Source organism: Erythrolamprus reginae, chromosome 2 (genome assembly GCF_031021105.1).
Source record: "Erythrolamprus reginae isolate rEryReg1 chromosome 2, rEryReg1.hap1, whole genome shotgun sequence".
NCBI classification, from domain to species: domain Eukaryota; kingdom Metazoa; phylum Chordata; class Lepidosauria; order Squamata; family Dipsadidae; genus Erythrolamprus; species Erythrolamprus reginae.
In genome coordinates, this window is record NC_091951.1 from 228607829 (window position 1) to 228624701 (window position 16873).

At 43.4% G+C, this 16873-nt stretch overlaps 2 protein-coding genes across 7 annotated transcripts in view; both read right to left on the bottom strand.

The window, feature by feature from the left end:
* GTF2E2 (general transcription factor IIE subunit 2) overlaps window positions 1–10783 on the bottom strand; it is a 50727-nt gene extending 39944 nt beyond the window's left edge. Inside the window, exon 1 of the mRNA XM_070742178.1 lies at window positions 10632–10783. The gene's annotated coding sequence lies outside the window, so the exon portion shown is untranslated. The remainder of the gene's footprint in view (window positions 1–10631) is intronic.
* A 5200-nt stretch (window positions 10784–15983) lies between these two features.
* The window catches only part of WRN (WRN RecQ like helicase), a 95434-nt gene continuing 94544 nt past the window's right edge, over window positions 15984–16873 (bottom strand). For all 6 annotated transcript variants that reach the window (XM_070742179.1, XM_070742182.1, XM_070742184.1 and 3 more), the window contains one exon: window positions 15984–16672. In XM_070742179.1, the coding sequence (XP_070598280.1) occupies window positions 16553–16672 (120 nt within the window). In that variant the 3' untranslated portion in view covers window positions 15984–16552. The remainder of the gene's footprint in view (window positions 16673–16873) is intronic.

The following is a 16873-nucleotide window of genomic DNA, read 5'->3' on the forward strand; positions in this document are numbered from 1 at the left end:
GGAAGGAGAAAGAAAAGAAGAAATAGAGGAAGGGAAGGTAAAAGAGAGAAAGAAAAAGAGCAAGAAAGAAAGCAAGAAAGAGAGAAAGAAAGAAAATGAAAGAGAAATAAAAATAGAGAGGGGGAATGAAAGAAATGGAATGAGGGAAGGAAGGAGAGAAAGCAAGAGAAAGAAAGAAAGCAAGAGAAAGAAAAAAGAATGAAAGAGCAAGAGAGCAAGAGAGAAAAAGAAAGAAAGAAAGAAAGAAAGAAAGAAAGAAAGGCAACTTCAAAGAAAGGCTCACTGAGCATCTCTCACTCTCTCTCTCTTTCTATCCCTCTTTCTTTCTTTCTCTTCCTTTCTCTCTCTCCTCTTCCTTTATCTCCTCTCTCTCCCTCCCTCTCTCTTTCTCTCCCCCCTCTCTCCCCCTTTCCCTCTCTTTCTCTCTCTCTCTCTTGCTATCTCTCCCCCCTTTCCCTCTCTCTTTCTCTCTCTCCCTCTCTTGCTATCTCTCCCCCCTCTCCCACTCTCTTTCTCCCTCTCCCTCTCTTTCTCTCTCTCCCCCTCTCTCTTTCTCTCTCTCTCCCCCTCTTTCTCTCTCTTCTTCTCACTTTCTCTCTCTTGTTTCCTTTCTGTCTGGGCAGATGGCTGCCTTCTGCCTTGGGGCGCGATCCACGCCCTCTCCTCCGCCGCCGCCTTCTGCCTTGGGGCGCGATCCGTCCCCTCTCCTCCTCCGCCGCCTCCTGCCTTGGGCGAGCAATCCCGGAGTCCGGGACTGTGTGGCTTTGCGCCATGAAGAGGAAACGGCTCCGGCAGCAGGGAAAAGTCGGCCGTTTTCTCTTCATGGCGTAAAGCCACCCTGTCCTGGACTCCCGGATTGCTCGCCCAAGGCAGGGGGGCGGCGGAGGAGGAGAGGGGGCGGATCGCGCCCCAAGGCAGAAGGCGGCGGCGGAGGAGAGGGGGCGGATCGCGCCCCAAGGCAGAAGGCAGCGACGTTGGAGAGGGGGCAGATTGCGCCCCAAGGCAGGAGGAGGCAGCGGAGGAGAGGAGGCAGATCGCGCCCCAAGGCAGGAGGTGGCAGAGGAGGAGAGGAGGTGGATCGGGCGGGCAATAGGGCAGCGTGGAGAAGCCAGGGGCGCATTTGGCCGGAGGCATCGTGGGGAGGCAGGGGCGGCCGCGGCTCCCTTTACTCCTACTGCCACACCTCCCCGCCCCCGCCCACCTCCCCGCGGGCTGGCAGGGGGATGGGGAGCGCGCGCCCGTGGAACGGGGAACGGTGGGCCAGGGAGCAGCTAGCCAGCCAGCCGGCGAGATGGCGCTTCCGAGTTCGCAGCCTCCCCCCCTCCCTGCCTGCATCTTCGCTCCATAAGACGAGGCTGATTTTTCATCCTACTTTGGGAGGAAAAAAACTGCGTCTTATGGAGCGAAAAATACGGTAATTAAAAAATACTTTGTGGGTTTTTTTCCTATACCAGTTTTTCCTGCCCGATGTCGTCATATGTCATCGCCAAACTTTCATCCGCCTTTAATAAACATTTTTTTAATAAACTATAATAAAAAAACATGGTGAGTAATAATCTAAATGGTTGCTAAGGGAAGGGGAAATTGTAATTTAGGGGTTTAAAGTGCTAAGGGAAGGCTTGAGATACTGTTCATAGCCAAAAATAGTGTATTTACTTCCCCATCTCTACTTCGCGGAAATTCGACTTTTGCGGGAGGTCTCGGAACGCATCCCCTGCAAAAGTCGAGGGAACACTGTATTATGTTTGTTGTGGTTGGCTCTGGCCCAGCTCCTGCCCCAAGGAACGTGGAGGTGGATGCAGGGGAAACATCAACATGTCATAGGCCTGTTTTATTGCCGACAGAGTCAGGGAGTGCAGTTTCCTCGGACGAAGAAGGTGGGGGTGACTTGGAAGAGGGGGGCTTGGCATACAGCCCAGGAAGCCAATCTCCATTATCTTCAGTCGATTCAGATGAGGAAGTGTTAGACCCACGCATGTGCAGAATTATGCATAGAAGAGACCAATTGAAGAAATATTACAGGAGATAAGAGAGGCCCCCTGTGTTTGGGTGGGGCTCCAGTAATTAGAGCTGCTGATATAAATAGCAGCGTGCTGGCTTGGCCATTGTGGAAGATTATCTGATCATTGTTTGTTCAGGACTGTGCCTTGCTGTTTCCAGACTTTGTTGATTTTTCACGCCTTTGAAACCAAAGCAGAGCAAAGTGTGGGGGTCTCACTTCTTGGAAGAAGGAGGGCTGTGACTTTCCTTCACAGCTGCTAGCTAAGTACTTAAGGACTGATTAAGGGGATTGTACAGCCTACAAGGTTATTTTGGGACGAGTGCTCTTTGCAATACAAAAAGGGTGCTTTGTTTCTTTTGAATTTTGTGATAAAGAACTTTGTTTTTGAACTTTCAAGTGTGTATGTGTCTGAAATTTGTACCCTTGAATTTTCGGGAGACTCATACCATAGAGCCCGGCAGAACAATGTTCATTTTCACCACACATAATAAAAACCAATTACTTGAAAACAAGCAAAAACATCATAGAATTTAGAAAAAGACCACTTATGAACAGGATTGGAGAGATTCTTTACTTTAAAACAATTCCGTAAAGTACTATATTTTTCGGAATATATTGCTCTAACTTGCTCCAAATGTTTCTTTCCAACCCTAACCAAGTGCTAATGATGTTCCCAGCTCTTACCCTCTTGTAAGCTCTTTCATTGTTAGTCTCTCTGAATAAGGTTTTTTTTAAGCCCTAACCAGGGGATAAAATAATGTGCTGAAGCTGACCAGACTAAGGATGCTAGCCAGATGAATATCTGCTAAGCAGATTCTTTTCCCTATTTTCCTCCCCAAAAACTAAGATGTGTCTTATACTCCGGTACGTCTTATATTCCAAAAAATACGATAGGTCCGCAATAATCAGTGTACTTGAAAGCAGCATCACAGTGGGAGCCATTTGAGTTACTTCCTTAAACACTGCAATGCATCTATTGTATTTTTAAGACACATATGATCATATTTCCATATTTTTAAGAAATTGTATAGATTCAGAAGAAAATATCTACATTAATATACTGCATTAAAGCATCGTCAGGGTGGAAAACTACAAAAGCCTGGCTAACATAAAATATTAAGGTATAGATCATATTTTATATATAACTAAGATCATACATGATGCTAAACTTACTTTAACATGATCTGCAAATCCAAGTTACAAGGGTTGCCCAGAAAGAAATGCACCATTTTTTTCTCAGCCAACAGTAATGGTACGAATGCGAAACTTTAGATATGCATTATTTGAATTGTCAGGAGTATGTGTGTAAATTTTGCATTTCTTCAGACAGATAGCGTAGCTGTAGCAGTGTTTTGAAATGGCGTCTGTAAGTGATGTATGCTCTAATTAAGATGAATATTTTACCAAGATTATTGTTTCTATTTTCCACTATTCCAATTAAACTTGAAAATACATTTTTAATGAGCTAAATAAAATGACAACAAAATTTGTATGGCAAGGGAAAAGACCAAGAATCAGTTTTAAAAAATTACAAGATATAAGAGAAAGAGGAGGATTTGGGCTACCACATTGGGAGCTCTATTACCAAGCTGCAGCAATGACATGGGTAAAGGACTGGATTTTACTTAGCAATAAAAGACTATTGGTGTTAGAAGGACATGACTTGCAAATAGGTTGGCACGCATTTATGTGGCATGAGAAGAACATACATAGTTACTTTCAGAGACATATTATAAGAAGTCTGTTGATGGCAATTTGGGAAAAGATGAAAGCGAAACACTACTCAAAAGTACCATTTTGGATATCAATCATAGAAGTATTTATGCACCCCAATAGACTAAACTGGTCTAATATTTTAAGATATAAGGATATATACTGACACAATCATTGAAGTTAAAACCACTTCAAGAATTAGAAAAACAAGGCATAAAACTGGATTGATTTATGTATTTACAGTTACAATCAAGTTTTGAGAAAGACATTAAAACAAAAGGTATTAACTTACAAGAAACAGAATTAGATCAAATCTTATTGGGTCAGGTTGTTAACATTCACAAACATTTGTGTACAGTTTATGGAGAATCTGCAAGCTGACAGAAGTATAGTTAGTCGCTGGGCACACAGGATGAGGTCATTAGAAGAACAGAAGAGAAGAACAGAAGGTGCATGTCAAGATCTAGAGACTCTCTGGATTTGCATGCAAAATAAAGAAGTTTCTGTCATTAGAATTGGGGTGATCTATAGGCCTCCAGGGCAATCCGAGGAATATGACAACAAGATGGTGGATGAAATTACCCAAATGGTAGTAAAGGGAGATATTGTGGTTATGGGTGATTTCAACATGCCTGATGTTGACTGGAATATCCCCAGTGCCCTTACATGCAAAAGTAAGAATATAGTAGAGGCCTTTACAGGAGCAGCTCTGGCACAGCTGGTTAAGACACCAACTAGAGGGGAGAATATTCTAGATTTAGTTTTTATGAATGGGAATTGGGTTTCAGATGTCAAGGTGGGAGAAAATTTAGGTTGCAGTGACCATCTATGTTTGTGGTTTGATGTAAAAACTGATTGTGAGCAATCCTATACTGCAACCAAAGTATTAGATTTCAGAAAAACAAATTTTAATGCAATGGGGGAATATTTAAATAATGAATTAAAGGGGAGGGATAAAATGGCAGGAGCGAGCACCCAGTGGACTGTATTAAAAAAGGCCATCTTAAAAGCCACTGGACTGTACGTAAGACAAATAACTAAAGGTAAAAGGAAGAAGAAACCGCTATGGCTTAGCAATGATGTAAGGGCTAATGTCAATGAAAAAAAGGCTGCCTATAGGAGGTATAAAGAGTCTGGAAGTAGAGCTGATAGGGAGGTGTATAAAATGAGACAGAAGGAGGCGAAACAGATAATATATGCTGCTAAAGCCTCAAAAGAGGAAGAAATTGCCAAATCTGTAAAGAAGGGGGATAAAACCTTCTTCAGATATATTAGTGATAAGAAGAAAAACTGTGGCATCACGAAGCTTAGTACTGGGAATAATACATGCATTAATGGGAATAAGGAGATCGCTGACCATTTCAATAGCTACTTCTGTTCAGTTTTCTCAAAAGACACCTTACAAAATAATACTATAGAGGGATATAGCATTGCTTCCAGCTGTACAGATTCAGCTCCAGTGATCTTAGAAGCCGATGTCTTAGAAGAACTTGAACGATTAAAGATAAATAAGGCAATGGGTCCAGATGGCATCCACCCCAGATCTGTCATTACTACCCCCCTGACTGATTTGTTTAACCAATCCTTGTTAACAGGAGAAGTTCCTGAGGATTGGAGAATGGCCAGTGTTGTGCGTATTCACAAGAAGGGCAGTAGAGAAGCTGGTAACTACAGGCCAGTTGGCTTGACATCAGTTGTAGTTAAAATGATGGAGACTCTACTCAAAAAGAGGATAAATCAGCACCTAAAAAACAACAACTTATTGGACCCAAATCAGCATGGCTTTACTGAAGGCAAATCATGTCAGACTAATCTCATTGATTTCTTTGACTATGTCACAAAGGTGTTGGATGAAGGTGGTGCCGTGGATATTGCCTACCTGGACTTCAGCAAAGCCTTTGATACGGTTCCACATAAAGAGCTGATAGATAAATTAGTGAAGATTGGACTTAATCCCTGGATAGTTCAGTGGATTTGCAGCTGGCTGAAGCGTAGACATCAAAGAGTTATTGTTAATGGCGAGTATTCTGAGCAGAGTCAGATTACAAGCGGTGTGCCACAAGGGTCTGTTCTGGGTCCTATTCTTTTTAATATGTTTGTGAGTGACATAGGGGAAGGTTTGGTAGGGAAGGTTTGCCTATTTGCCGATGACTCTAAAGTGTGCAATAGGGTTGATATTCCTGGAGGTGTCTGTAATATGGTAAATGGTTTAGCTTTACTAGATAAATGGTCAAAGCAATGGAAACTGCAGTTTAATGTTTCCAAATGTAAAATAATGCACTTGGGGAAAAGGAATCCTCAATCTGAGTATTGTATTGGCAGTTCTGTGTTAGCAAATACTTCAAAAGAAAAGGATTTAGGGGTAGTGATTTCTGACAGTCTCAAAGTGGGTGAACAGTGCAGTCAGGCGGTAGGGAAAGCAAGTAGGATGCTTGGCTGCATAGCTAGAGGTATGACAAGCAGGAAGAGGGAGATTATGATCCCGCTATATAGAATGCTGGTGAGACCACATTTGGAATACTGTGTTCAGTTCTGGAGACCTCACCTACAAAAAGATATTGACAAAATTGAATGGGTCCAAAGACGGGCTACAAGAATGGTGGAAGGTCTTAAGCATAATACGTATCAGGAAAGACTTAATGAACTCAATCTGTATAGTCTGGAGGACAGAAGGAAAAGGGGGGACATGATCGAAACATTAAAATATATTAAAGGGTTAAATAAGGTCCAGGAGGGAAGTGTTTTTAATAGGAAAGCGAACACAAGAACAAGGGGACACAATCTGAGGTTATTTGGGGGAAAGATCAAAAGCAACATGAGAAAATATTATTTTACTGAAAGAGTAGTAGATCCTTGGAACAAACTTCCAGCAGACGTTGTAGATAAATCCACAGTAACTGAATTTAAACATGCCTGGGATAAACATATATCCATCCTAAGATAAAATGCAGAAAATAGTATAAGGGCAGACTAGATGGACCATGAGGTCTTTTTCTGCCATCAGACTTCTATGTTTCTGTTTCTAAGGCCATTAGAACAAGAAATGGCCCTGACAGGGCATACACGCCCTTGTGTCTTGCTGGAGGAAGGCCATAGAATGGGACAGAGATTACGTGGAAAAATAGGAAGTGTAGAAGAAGCATCATTCTTTCTTGTGTGTAAGTTTCATTGTGTTCAAAAAATAATCATTGCATTACTTTCTGGGTGATCCTCGTTTATATGTTTTTCATTCCAAATTTCATTGAGACATGTTTAATTGATTTGATTTGCTTGCGGGTTTTTATAACGGTTTTTTTTATTGTTTTAGTATTTAATATTTGACTTTTCTATAATTATATTGTATTTTTTATATTGCTGTACGCCGCCCTGAGTCTCATTGGGATTGGGCGGCATAGAAGTCAAATCAAATCAGATATATATATATATATATATATATATATATAGAGAGAGAGAGAGAGAGAGAGAGAGAGAGAGAGAGAGAGAGAGAGAGAGAGAGAGAGAGAGAGAGAGAGAGAAATAAAAGCAGTAGTGTAGGACAGGCAAGATTTGGTTTGAAAACTACATGTGCATATAGATAAGACATTTTAGTGTAATACGTTTTATTTGTACAGTACAGTGGTTCCCAAACCTTTCCAGTCCATCACCCCCTTGGTGCTACAAACTCATCCTCAGTGACCCCTATACCCACCCCTTTAGGTGGGCATGGCTTGGTGATCAGGTGACTGGGTGGGCGTGGGCAACTTAGCAACCAATATTTTGGACTCAATTGTGATCATAAGTCTTTCTTTCTTTCTTTCTTTCTTTCTTTCTTTCCATCTTCCTTCCTTCCTAACATCTTTATTTCTTTCACAGAAGCATCTGGGCCCAACTGGTGCTTGGCTTACTCTCCTGACAAGGCTTGGAGACTGCCCAGCATGCCCATCCACCGGCTCTCCACTTTCTGCCTGCCCTGCCAAGGCCTCCACCAGCCCAGAGCTTGACAGAGCTCCGTAAGTGCATGTCCCAACGCTTCTCAGTCCACAAAGATCCAAGAGCCAAAGCCAGGAAAGCAAGAGGGGCTGCAGTGGTGGCAACCGTGCTCTGGCAGCGTCACATCTCCTTCATGTGCCGTCTGGGAGCATGGCGGCGGCGGAAAGTGGCGGAAGGCAGAGTTGGGCAAGGCAGAGCCACCAGTGCAGCAGCTTTGCAAGACTTGGAGCTCTGAAGTAGCCCACTGACTTGCAACCCGGCACCACAATTCAAGTTCCCAGAATGATGCCAGTGGTTAGTGTGCTTATCCACAGAGCGAGCAGGCAGATGGCTGGTTGAGAAGCCAGTGGGCTGCTTTGGAGCCACAAGCACCGTAGAGTCAGCACGGTTGGAAGGTGGCCTTTTCTGCAGCATCCCCCTCTCCTCTTTGGATTGCCCTGCAAAGTGGGGGGGTTTCTGCCATTGCAGAAATGGGGTGGGTGCATGTGCCTGTCAGCATCAGCATTTCCAAGGGCTGCCCACCCACCCACCCACTAGCTGGGCCAGGCACCAACCTCAGCGTGGGGGGACTGCCAGGAAGGTCACCAAACATGGCTGGGCTGCGGGGAAGGGAGTATCCCCTGCTATCCCCTTTGGCCACTGCCCCAGCATGCTTTCCTGCTTTCCATGTGGCCTTCTGCTTGCCTGCCTTTGCAACTTGGCCATGGGGACACCAAGAAGGCCTGTGGAAGGCAGGAAAGCATGTTCAGACTGCAGGTCATGAGAATGGAGTAGAAGACAGGCTGGAATGGTGAGGGGTTGCAGGGATAGCTGGGAAGGCCACAACTTCACAGGTTTACCTGACAGGCAAATCAGGGACGCAGCACTTCAGAGAGGGAAGCTGCAGAGCAGAGATTGGGTGGGGCAGGGTAAGTGAGCAGCAACTAGGCATGGTGAAGTGTTGGTGAGATGAGGTGTTGGCGAAGTGAGTGCCCATGTGGCAAAGAGGAACAAGTTATATAGGCCGGGGGGTGGGATGGGTGGGCCGGAAGCGCTGAGTGGCAGGAAAAGTGTGGCAGGAAAAACGGTAAGCAGCTGATTGGGTGGACATGGATTGCAGGAACAGGACTGGTTTGGGGGCATGGCCAGCCGCCATTATTGGTATGGCAAACCATCTGCCGCCCCCCTGGTCCCTCTTAGCACCCCCCTGCCACCACCCTTGCCTCTTAGCACCCCCCTAAGTCATCCCACCATCACCCAGGGGGCAGTAGCCCCCACTTTGGGAACCACTGGTATAGTATTTATGCCTTACTTGTCTCAGTGGCAATCAAGAAGATTCTATCTTACCAATACCACATAACTACTACAAAAATGGATGCAATTTTAAACTGCGTCAATAGAAAGCTCTGTTTACATTCTAGTCTTGAGTATTGAGAATGTTGACATGTAAGAAACCAATGAAGATCATGCTAGTTTCAATTTATTATGCTTATGCTTCTCGGATTGTAAGGAAACGAGAAATGTAGGTTAAGAAATAAATCTAAAAAGGGACAAAAAGCTAGTCTAGAAAAAGGTGAACTGGGCAAAAGATGGGCTGGAGGAACACTTTAAACATGGGGAAGTTCATGGAGAAGGTTAACAGGTGTTCCGAGAAGACTGCAATCCTGTCGCCTTTGTCAAAGGGAAGCAATTTGTGCTTCACGTGGAGGGAATAAAAAGCTAGAGAAATACATTCCTGTGTGTGTAGTGCTTACTCACTAGACACTTGCTTTTGCAAGAACCACTTTATAACGCCTTGGTAAGGCCGTACTTGGAATACTGCATTCAGTTTTGATCGCCACGATGCAAAAAGTATGTTGAGTACAGAGAAGAGTAACAATTGGACATTAGAGGCTAAAACATATGAAGAACAGTTGCAGGAACTGGATATGTCTAGTTTAATGAAAAGGAGGACCAGGGGAGACATAGCAATATTCCAATATCTCAGGGGGTTGCTACAAAGAAGAGGGAGTCAACCTATTCTCCAAAGCATCTGAGGGTAGAACAAGCAGCAATGGGTGGAAACTAAACAAGGAGAGAAGCAACTTAGAACTAAGGATAAATTTCCTGAGTTAGAACAATTGATCAGTGAAACAGCTTGCCTCCAGAAGTTGTGAATTCTTCAATGCTGGAAGTTTTAAAGAAGATATTGGATAACCATTTGTCTGAAATAGTGTAGGGTGTCCTGCCTAAGCAAGAGGTTGACTAGAAGACCTCCAAGGCCCCTTCCAACTCTGTTGTTGCTGTTATGACCATATTTGGTAATAAACTGTTTGCTGCTTCACTGTATGACTGCCAAATTTCTGACTGGTGAGTCCGTTTCTTACAGTAATACTTAGTCAACTTAGTTTAGATACAGCCTAGACCTGGAGTATATCTGAATAAATGTCTGCTGCTCTTTGGGGGGGGGGGGGAGAAACAAAAGATGGACATTTTATTTCAGCTGACCGTCCTGGTCGTTCAGCTAGGGAACAAATTCTCCTTCGCAAAAAAGTCTTTTAAAGCAGGGGTTGAGCCACCGTCCGTCGAGAGGCAGGTTGTTGAGGGAGCTGCAGTTCGAGAGAATCTTTTTTAAGTCTATAGTCAAGACTTCCAATGAGATACTCCCGTTCAGAAAAAAGATTCTCGGCCGCTTCAGGGCCTCTTTTCACGAAACTACACGCCGCACAAGGCTCCCGCGAGCCCCCCGTGTTTAAAATGCGAAAGCGGCGTTTCCTTGTTGACCTGCCCAGAATTCTCCCGTCTTCCGTTTTTCCCGTGGACCACCCGTATTTCCGAAGGGCTCCTGAACTCCTCGGGTCCCCTGAGGGAGTCGAGCTCCGCACCTGAGGCGGCGGCGGCGCAACGTCGCCACTCACCCGTCTCCTCCCGCCAAAGGCTCTAAATCCCGCCAACCCCCATCCTGAGCACCTCGCGCCAAGCCACTCACCTCGCGCAAGAGGCGACTCCAACGGCTAAAGAAGGAAGACGGGCGAATCCGCGGAGCCCACCGGGCTCCTGCTTTCCGATTGGCTTAGTAGCAGTTCCTATTTAAGGGCGCCCATCTTTTCCTGTTCGCTTGTCCATTGCATTTTGCGTCAGAGTTAAAGGAAAGATCCGGAAGTAGGACAGTTGCTGTGGCAACAGGAAGTCACTTGTGGAGCGAAATGCTGCCCCCTCTCTCCATAGGAGAAGAATTACAAACTGGTTGAATTTAGCTGCTTTTTAGCCACAATTGTTATTGTTATTGTTATAGATCTATGTATGTATGTATGTATGTATGTATGTATGTATGTATGTATGTATGTATGTATGTATGTATGTATGTATGTATATGTATGGGATTTATCTGCCGCCCAACTCCAATTGGACTCTGGACGGCTTACAGTAATAACAATACCAGCAATATAAGATAAACGGGAACAATAAATACAATAAAACAGTATAAAATACACTATAACCAGTAATGGACTGCTGGGGGGGACGGACGCTGGGGTGGGTGGGTTAGTAAGTTTATGCACTATTTATTGAATACGAGGGTCGTCCAGAACATTTTTTTCTTCAACAATTATTTCTTGAACACAATGAAACATACACAGAAGGAAGAATGATGCTTCTTGTACACTCCCTATTTTTCCATGTAATCTCCGTCCTGTTCTATGGCCTTCCTCCAGCGAGACACAAGGGTGTGTATGCCCTGTCGGTACCACTCCTTGTTCTGGTCACGAAGCCTTGGAGCTTTACTTTCTGGGAGACCCTCGTACTTAATAGTTTTTTATTGTCCTTCCTTCTCTAGTACTTTAGTATGATCCTTACTTTTTAAATAGGAAATACAGTGGTCCCTTGATTTTCGTGGTGGATACGTTCCAAGACCGCCCGCGAAAGTCAAATTTCCGCGAAGTAATGATGCTCCCTTCCTTCCTTTCTTCCTCACCCTCCCTCCTCCATTCCTGGTTTTACTTACCCCCCAGAACCCGCAGGGGCAATGGGGTGGCAAGCTGGGGGCTTTGCTGCACTCTAGGGCATAGGTGGTGACGGCAGAGGCTGGAGCGGAGGCCACGGCAGCAGGAGACGCAATCTGGGCAGGGGCAGCCGACAGAAGACATGTGGGCCGCCAGACAGCTGAGAGGCCTGGCGGCAGCAAGATCTACAGCACCAGTGGCAGGGGTCATGTGGGCCGCCAAACAGCTGAGGGCCTTGCAGCGGCGAGATTGACGGCGACGGCAGTAGCAGGAATGCATGAGCAGCCAAGCAGCTGAGATGGCCCAGTGGTGGCGAAATCAGGAGACTGGGGCGGAAGCATAGCTTTTATTTAAAGACGGCTTCTTTAAATAAATTTAAAAAATAAAAAAAATACCACGGGTTTTCAAAATATTTATTTATTTATTTATTTATTTATTTATTGAAAACCCGTGGTATGGACTTTCAATGAAAGTCGGACCCGCAAAAGTCAAAGGACCACTGTAATTAAATAGCATGTTTTTATCCATAAACGCTTTAATCATTTTTCACAGAACAGTGCTAGCTAACCTATGGCACGGGTGCTACAGGTTGCGTGCAGAGCCATATCTGCTGGCATGTGAGCTGTTGCCCTAGCTCAGCTCCAACATGCATGTGTGTGATGGCCAGCTGATTTTTGGTTTGCACAGAGGCTCTGCGAGGACATTTTTGGCTTCCAGAGAACCTCCAGGGGGATGGAGGAGGTGTTTTTATCTTTTCTCAGCTCTAGGGAAGCCTTTGGAGCCTGGGGAGGGCAAAATACGAGCCTACAGGGCTCACCAGAAATTGGGGAACAGGCCATTTCCAGCCTCCAGAGGGCCTCCGGAGGGTGAGGGAAGCTGTTTTTGCCCTCTCCAGGCATTGAATTATGACACCCGTGCTTTTTCGGCACCCAAGGAAAAAAGATTCGTCATCACTGATCTAGAAGTTTCATAGCAATTAAAGAAAATTGAGCTACCTGACTAATCTGTTACCATAATGAGCCATGTGGATTCAGTACAAAACCTTAAAATATTTCTGTGCTCCTCAACAAATAATGGTGTCTATCATTTGTCCTTTTTATGGCTATTCAAATAATGACTTAATCAACTGAAAAAGAATCCAAGCACCTATTTGAAAACATATCTTAGTTGGTAAGGCACTCCCACCCAGTCGCATGACCTTTAAGCCACCCCGGTCACATGATTGTCAAGCCACTCCCACCTGGTCACATGGCCAGCAAGCCCCTCCTACCCAATCACATGACCAAGCCACATCCACAAAATAAGCCACACCCAAAGTGTGGCAGTAAAAATTTTGGCAGCCCATCACTGAAAAAGCCATATATACTCTTATTCGTTCATGGTTCCAGGACCCCCAGAAAAGCCTGTTCTTGACAGCTTTTCAGAAGACCAGTAGGATGGAGATAATACAGATCTCCGGAGGCAGTTGTTTCCAAAACATCAGAGCCACTACAGCCTTCCCCAAGGTCCCACCAGCCAACATTGTTTGGCGGACGGGACATGGAGAACACCAACTCTGTGGGCCCTTATTGGTCATAGGGAAGTATGAGGTAGAAGGCAGTTCCATAAGTAGTATGGTCCTAAGTCATGTAGGCCCTTAAAGGTGATAACGAACACCTTGATTTGCGCTCGAAGGCCAACTGGCAACCAATGCAGTTCGCGGAGATTTGGAATAATATGGGTGTTTCTCAACCTTTCTCAACCAAGTAATTTTAAGTGTGGACTTCAACTCCCAGAATCCCCTGGGCAGCAAAAGCTTGCACAATCTGCCCAAAGGAGTACAGAAGTAATCAGTAAGAGTGCTGATCGACTGCTGTAGATCTCAGAGGGAAACAAATTCCATAGGAAGAATCCTCAGAGCACAAGCATTTTGGGCTAGTAAAACGCTACTGTACAAAATACAGTAGAAACATAGAAACATAGAAGACTGACGGCAGAAAAACGCTACTGTACAAAATACAGTAGAAACATAGAAACATAGAAGACTGACGGCAGAAAAAGACCCCATGGTCCATCTAGTCTGCCCTTTTACTATTTCCTGTATTTTATCTTACAATGGATATATGTTTATCCCAGGCATGTTTAAATTCGGTTACTGTGGATTTACCAACCACGTCTGCTGGAAGTTTTTTCCAAGGATCTACTACTCTTTCAGTAAAATAATACTTTCTCATGTTGCCTTTGATCTTTCCCCCAACTAACTTCAGATTGTGTCCCCTTGTTCTTGTGTTCACTTTCCTGTTAAAAACACTTCCCTCCTAAACCCTATTTAACCCTTTAACATATTTAAATGTTTCGATCATGTCCCCCCTTTTCCTTCTGTCTTCCAGACTATACAGATTGAGTTCATTAAGTCTTTCCTGATACGTTTTATACTTCAGACCTTCCACCATTCTTGTAGCCCGTCTTTGGACCCGTTCAATTTTGTCAATATCTTTTTGTAGGTGAGGTCTCCAGAACTGAACACAGTACTCCAAATGTGGTCTCACCAGCGCTTTATATAAGGGGATCACAATCTCCCTCTTCCTGCTTGTTATACCTCTAGCTATGCAGCCAAGCATCCTACTTGCCTTTCCTACCGCCCGACCACACTGCTCACCCATTTTGAGACTGTCAGAAATCACTACCCCTAAATCCTTCTCTTCTGAAGTTTTTGCTAACACAGAACTGCCAATGCAATACTCAGATTTAGGATTCCTTTTCCCCAGTATTCCCCAGTATTTGGCTTGGTTATGGTTGCTTCTGCTGATCCCATTTGTTTTCATGAGCACTCTACTTTTCCATACTCACATTGCAGTTTTGTATGCTCTGGTTAGTAGTGTGAGACTGCCGGAGCAGAAGCTACGTAGGATTAAGTTAACAACTCTACAAGCCTTTTTGGTGATGTTGTTTGCAGTGGGCTTTGACACTTAGGTCATTTGATACAAGGGTTGATACAAGTAAGGGTTGTCTGTAAGATCTTGTTTACTCAGCTTGTATTTGGTGTTCTGATTCATTTTGCCAATGTGTAGGACTGAGCATTTGTTGGTTGAGATTTGGAGTTGCCAGATGTTTGACCATTTGGAAACAAAGTCAAGGTCTTCCTGCAGAGTGACTGTTTTATCGGTGGTGTTGAAAAGTTTTACATCATCAGCGAATAGAACACAGTTGCTTGTGATCGCAAAGGTCATTTATGTATAGTATGAAGAGTGTTGGTACAAGAACGCTGCCTTGGGAAACGCCACTCTTAACAGGAACAGGGATATATATGGCACTCCCTATTTTAACAAGTTGTTGTCTGTTAGATATGAACACAGTTATCCTACTATGGAGGCATCCTGAGATTTGAGTTTTAGAAGTAGTTTGTCATGAACCACTGAGTCGAAGGCTTTGTATAAATTGCATCTATAGATTTTCCTTGATCAAGATGTGTAGTCCATATGTTTTTGCAGTGAAGGAATTGCAGGTTGCAGGATAATTTTTTTCTGAATCCAAATTGTTTGTTAGAAAGTACCGTAGGTTATTAGTTTCAAGGTGGAGAGTAATTGATTGATTTATGATTGATTCCATGACTTTGCATGTGACACAGCAGAGTGAGAGTGAGTGGTCTATAGTTTTCAACTAGACTGGGATCTCCTTTTTTGAAGATGGGGATGACCGTTGCTTTTGACCATAGATTTGGTAGTGAGCTGGTCCTGAGTGGTTTTTCAAAGATTATGTTTAGTGGTTCAGCTATAGCTGTGGAAAGCTTTTTTAGGAAATATGCACATACACCGTCCGGTCCAACTGATAGAGAAGGTTTGAGGTTACCATTCACCATTAGATGGCGCCTTCAGCTTAAATTTCAATGTTGCACAGATGTTTCAGTTTTTTGCAAATAATAGGGTACCCCTCTTTTCTTCGTCACCCCTACAGAGTGACTTTAGCTCCTTGGGGGGGGGGGGGCTCCAACAAGGAGGATGTGTCCAATCTCGCCAGAACATCAAACCAGAAGTCAAAGCTTGATGTTTTTAAGGAGTCTGTCGTTTAAGGCTAGAAATTTAAAATATACATCTATTTACTTCACCAAAGCAGATGACAACAAAAGATCTAGCCTCAAAAAAGCTAAACAATCAAACTAGGTGACTGCTCTCACCTCTCCTGGATGAGCAACCATAATTCCAGGATACTATATTAGATGAGGATGTCAAAACAATCATTACAGAAGGCAACAAATGGCAAATTAGTTACGCATTTTGTAAAAAAAAACCTACGTGTCCATCCAGTCATCAAGACAGAGCTAATCTTCTCTTTTCAACACAAACATTGAACTGAATCACAACTTTTAATGATAAACAAGTTTTATTTTTTGTACAAAAGTGCCAAAACTAATTGCAACAGGAAAAAAAAGGTGACAATTTAAAAAAAATTAAGTAGTATTGCACATGTATCCTGCTTTTTAATATTATTTTTCACCGGAATGTCTTCCTTAAAAATAGTGTATTAAAATAAAAAAATAGGCCATGAACATGAAAACACAGTCCTCTTAAATATCAACATAGTATTTGAAGAGGAACCATATGTTACATGTATTTTTGAGAAGTCAGCTGCTTCTGAATACAGGTTCAGATATTCTCATTAATAGTTGATTAAATCTGAGAAGGAACAATTCACATCAATACATAACACACAGATTGTGAAGAATATTCCGTGCAATGTGCACTCTGATTTAAACTATTGCTCTTTTTCTTCTTTCTTCGCCTGAGCTCACTTTAAGAGTTTGATAGGTCCCATTAATTTTTCTGGAAGAGATGTTAATGGAACACTCACTTGAGTGAGACACAACAAAGTAGAAGAATGTCACCTTCATGAAGTTGTTATGTGTAAATACATTGCTGTGCCGTTTCCAGTTTCAACTGAAGAGTCCTTTACTCCCTCCTTTGGATTTTTTAGATACTTTAACAGGAGGAATTGTTTCTTTTGATGTTCCAAACCACTCTGGTAATTTCCTCTTTGAAGGCTGACTTAATAGCTAGGGGGAAAAAAACATCAATTTAATCTTTCATTAACTATGTACTCACAGTTACTGAGTATTGTTACTCAAAGATACGTATCAAAAGACAATTTTTTCCAAGTAGTGGCATCTTTACAATACTTTATACTACTTTTTAATCCGCCGAATGGATTTATTTATTGAAGGAGCATCACAGCTTTCTTTTTGCCTCTTGGCCCA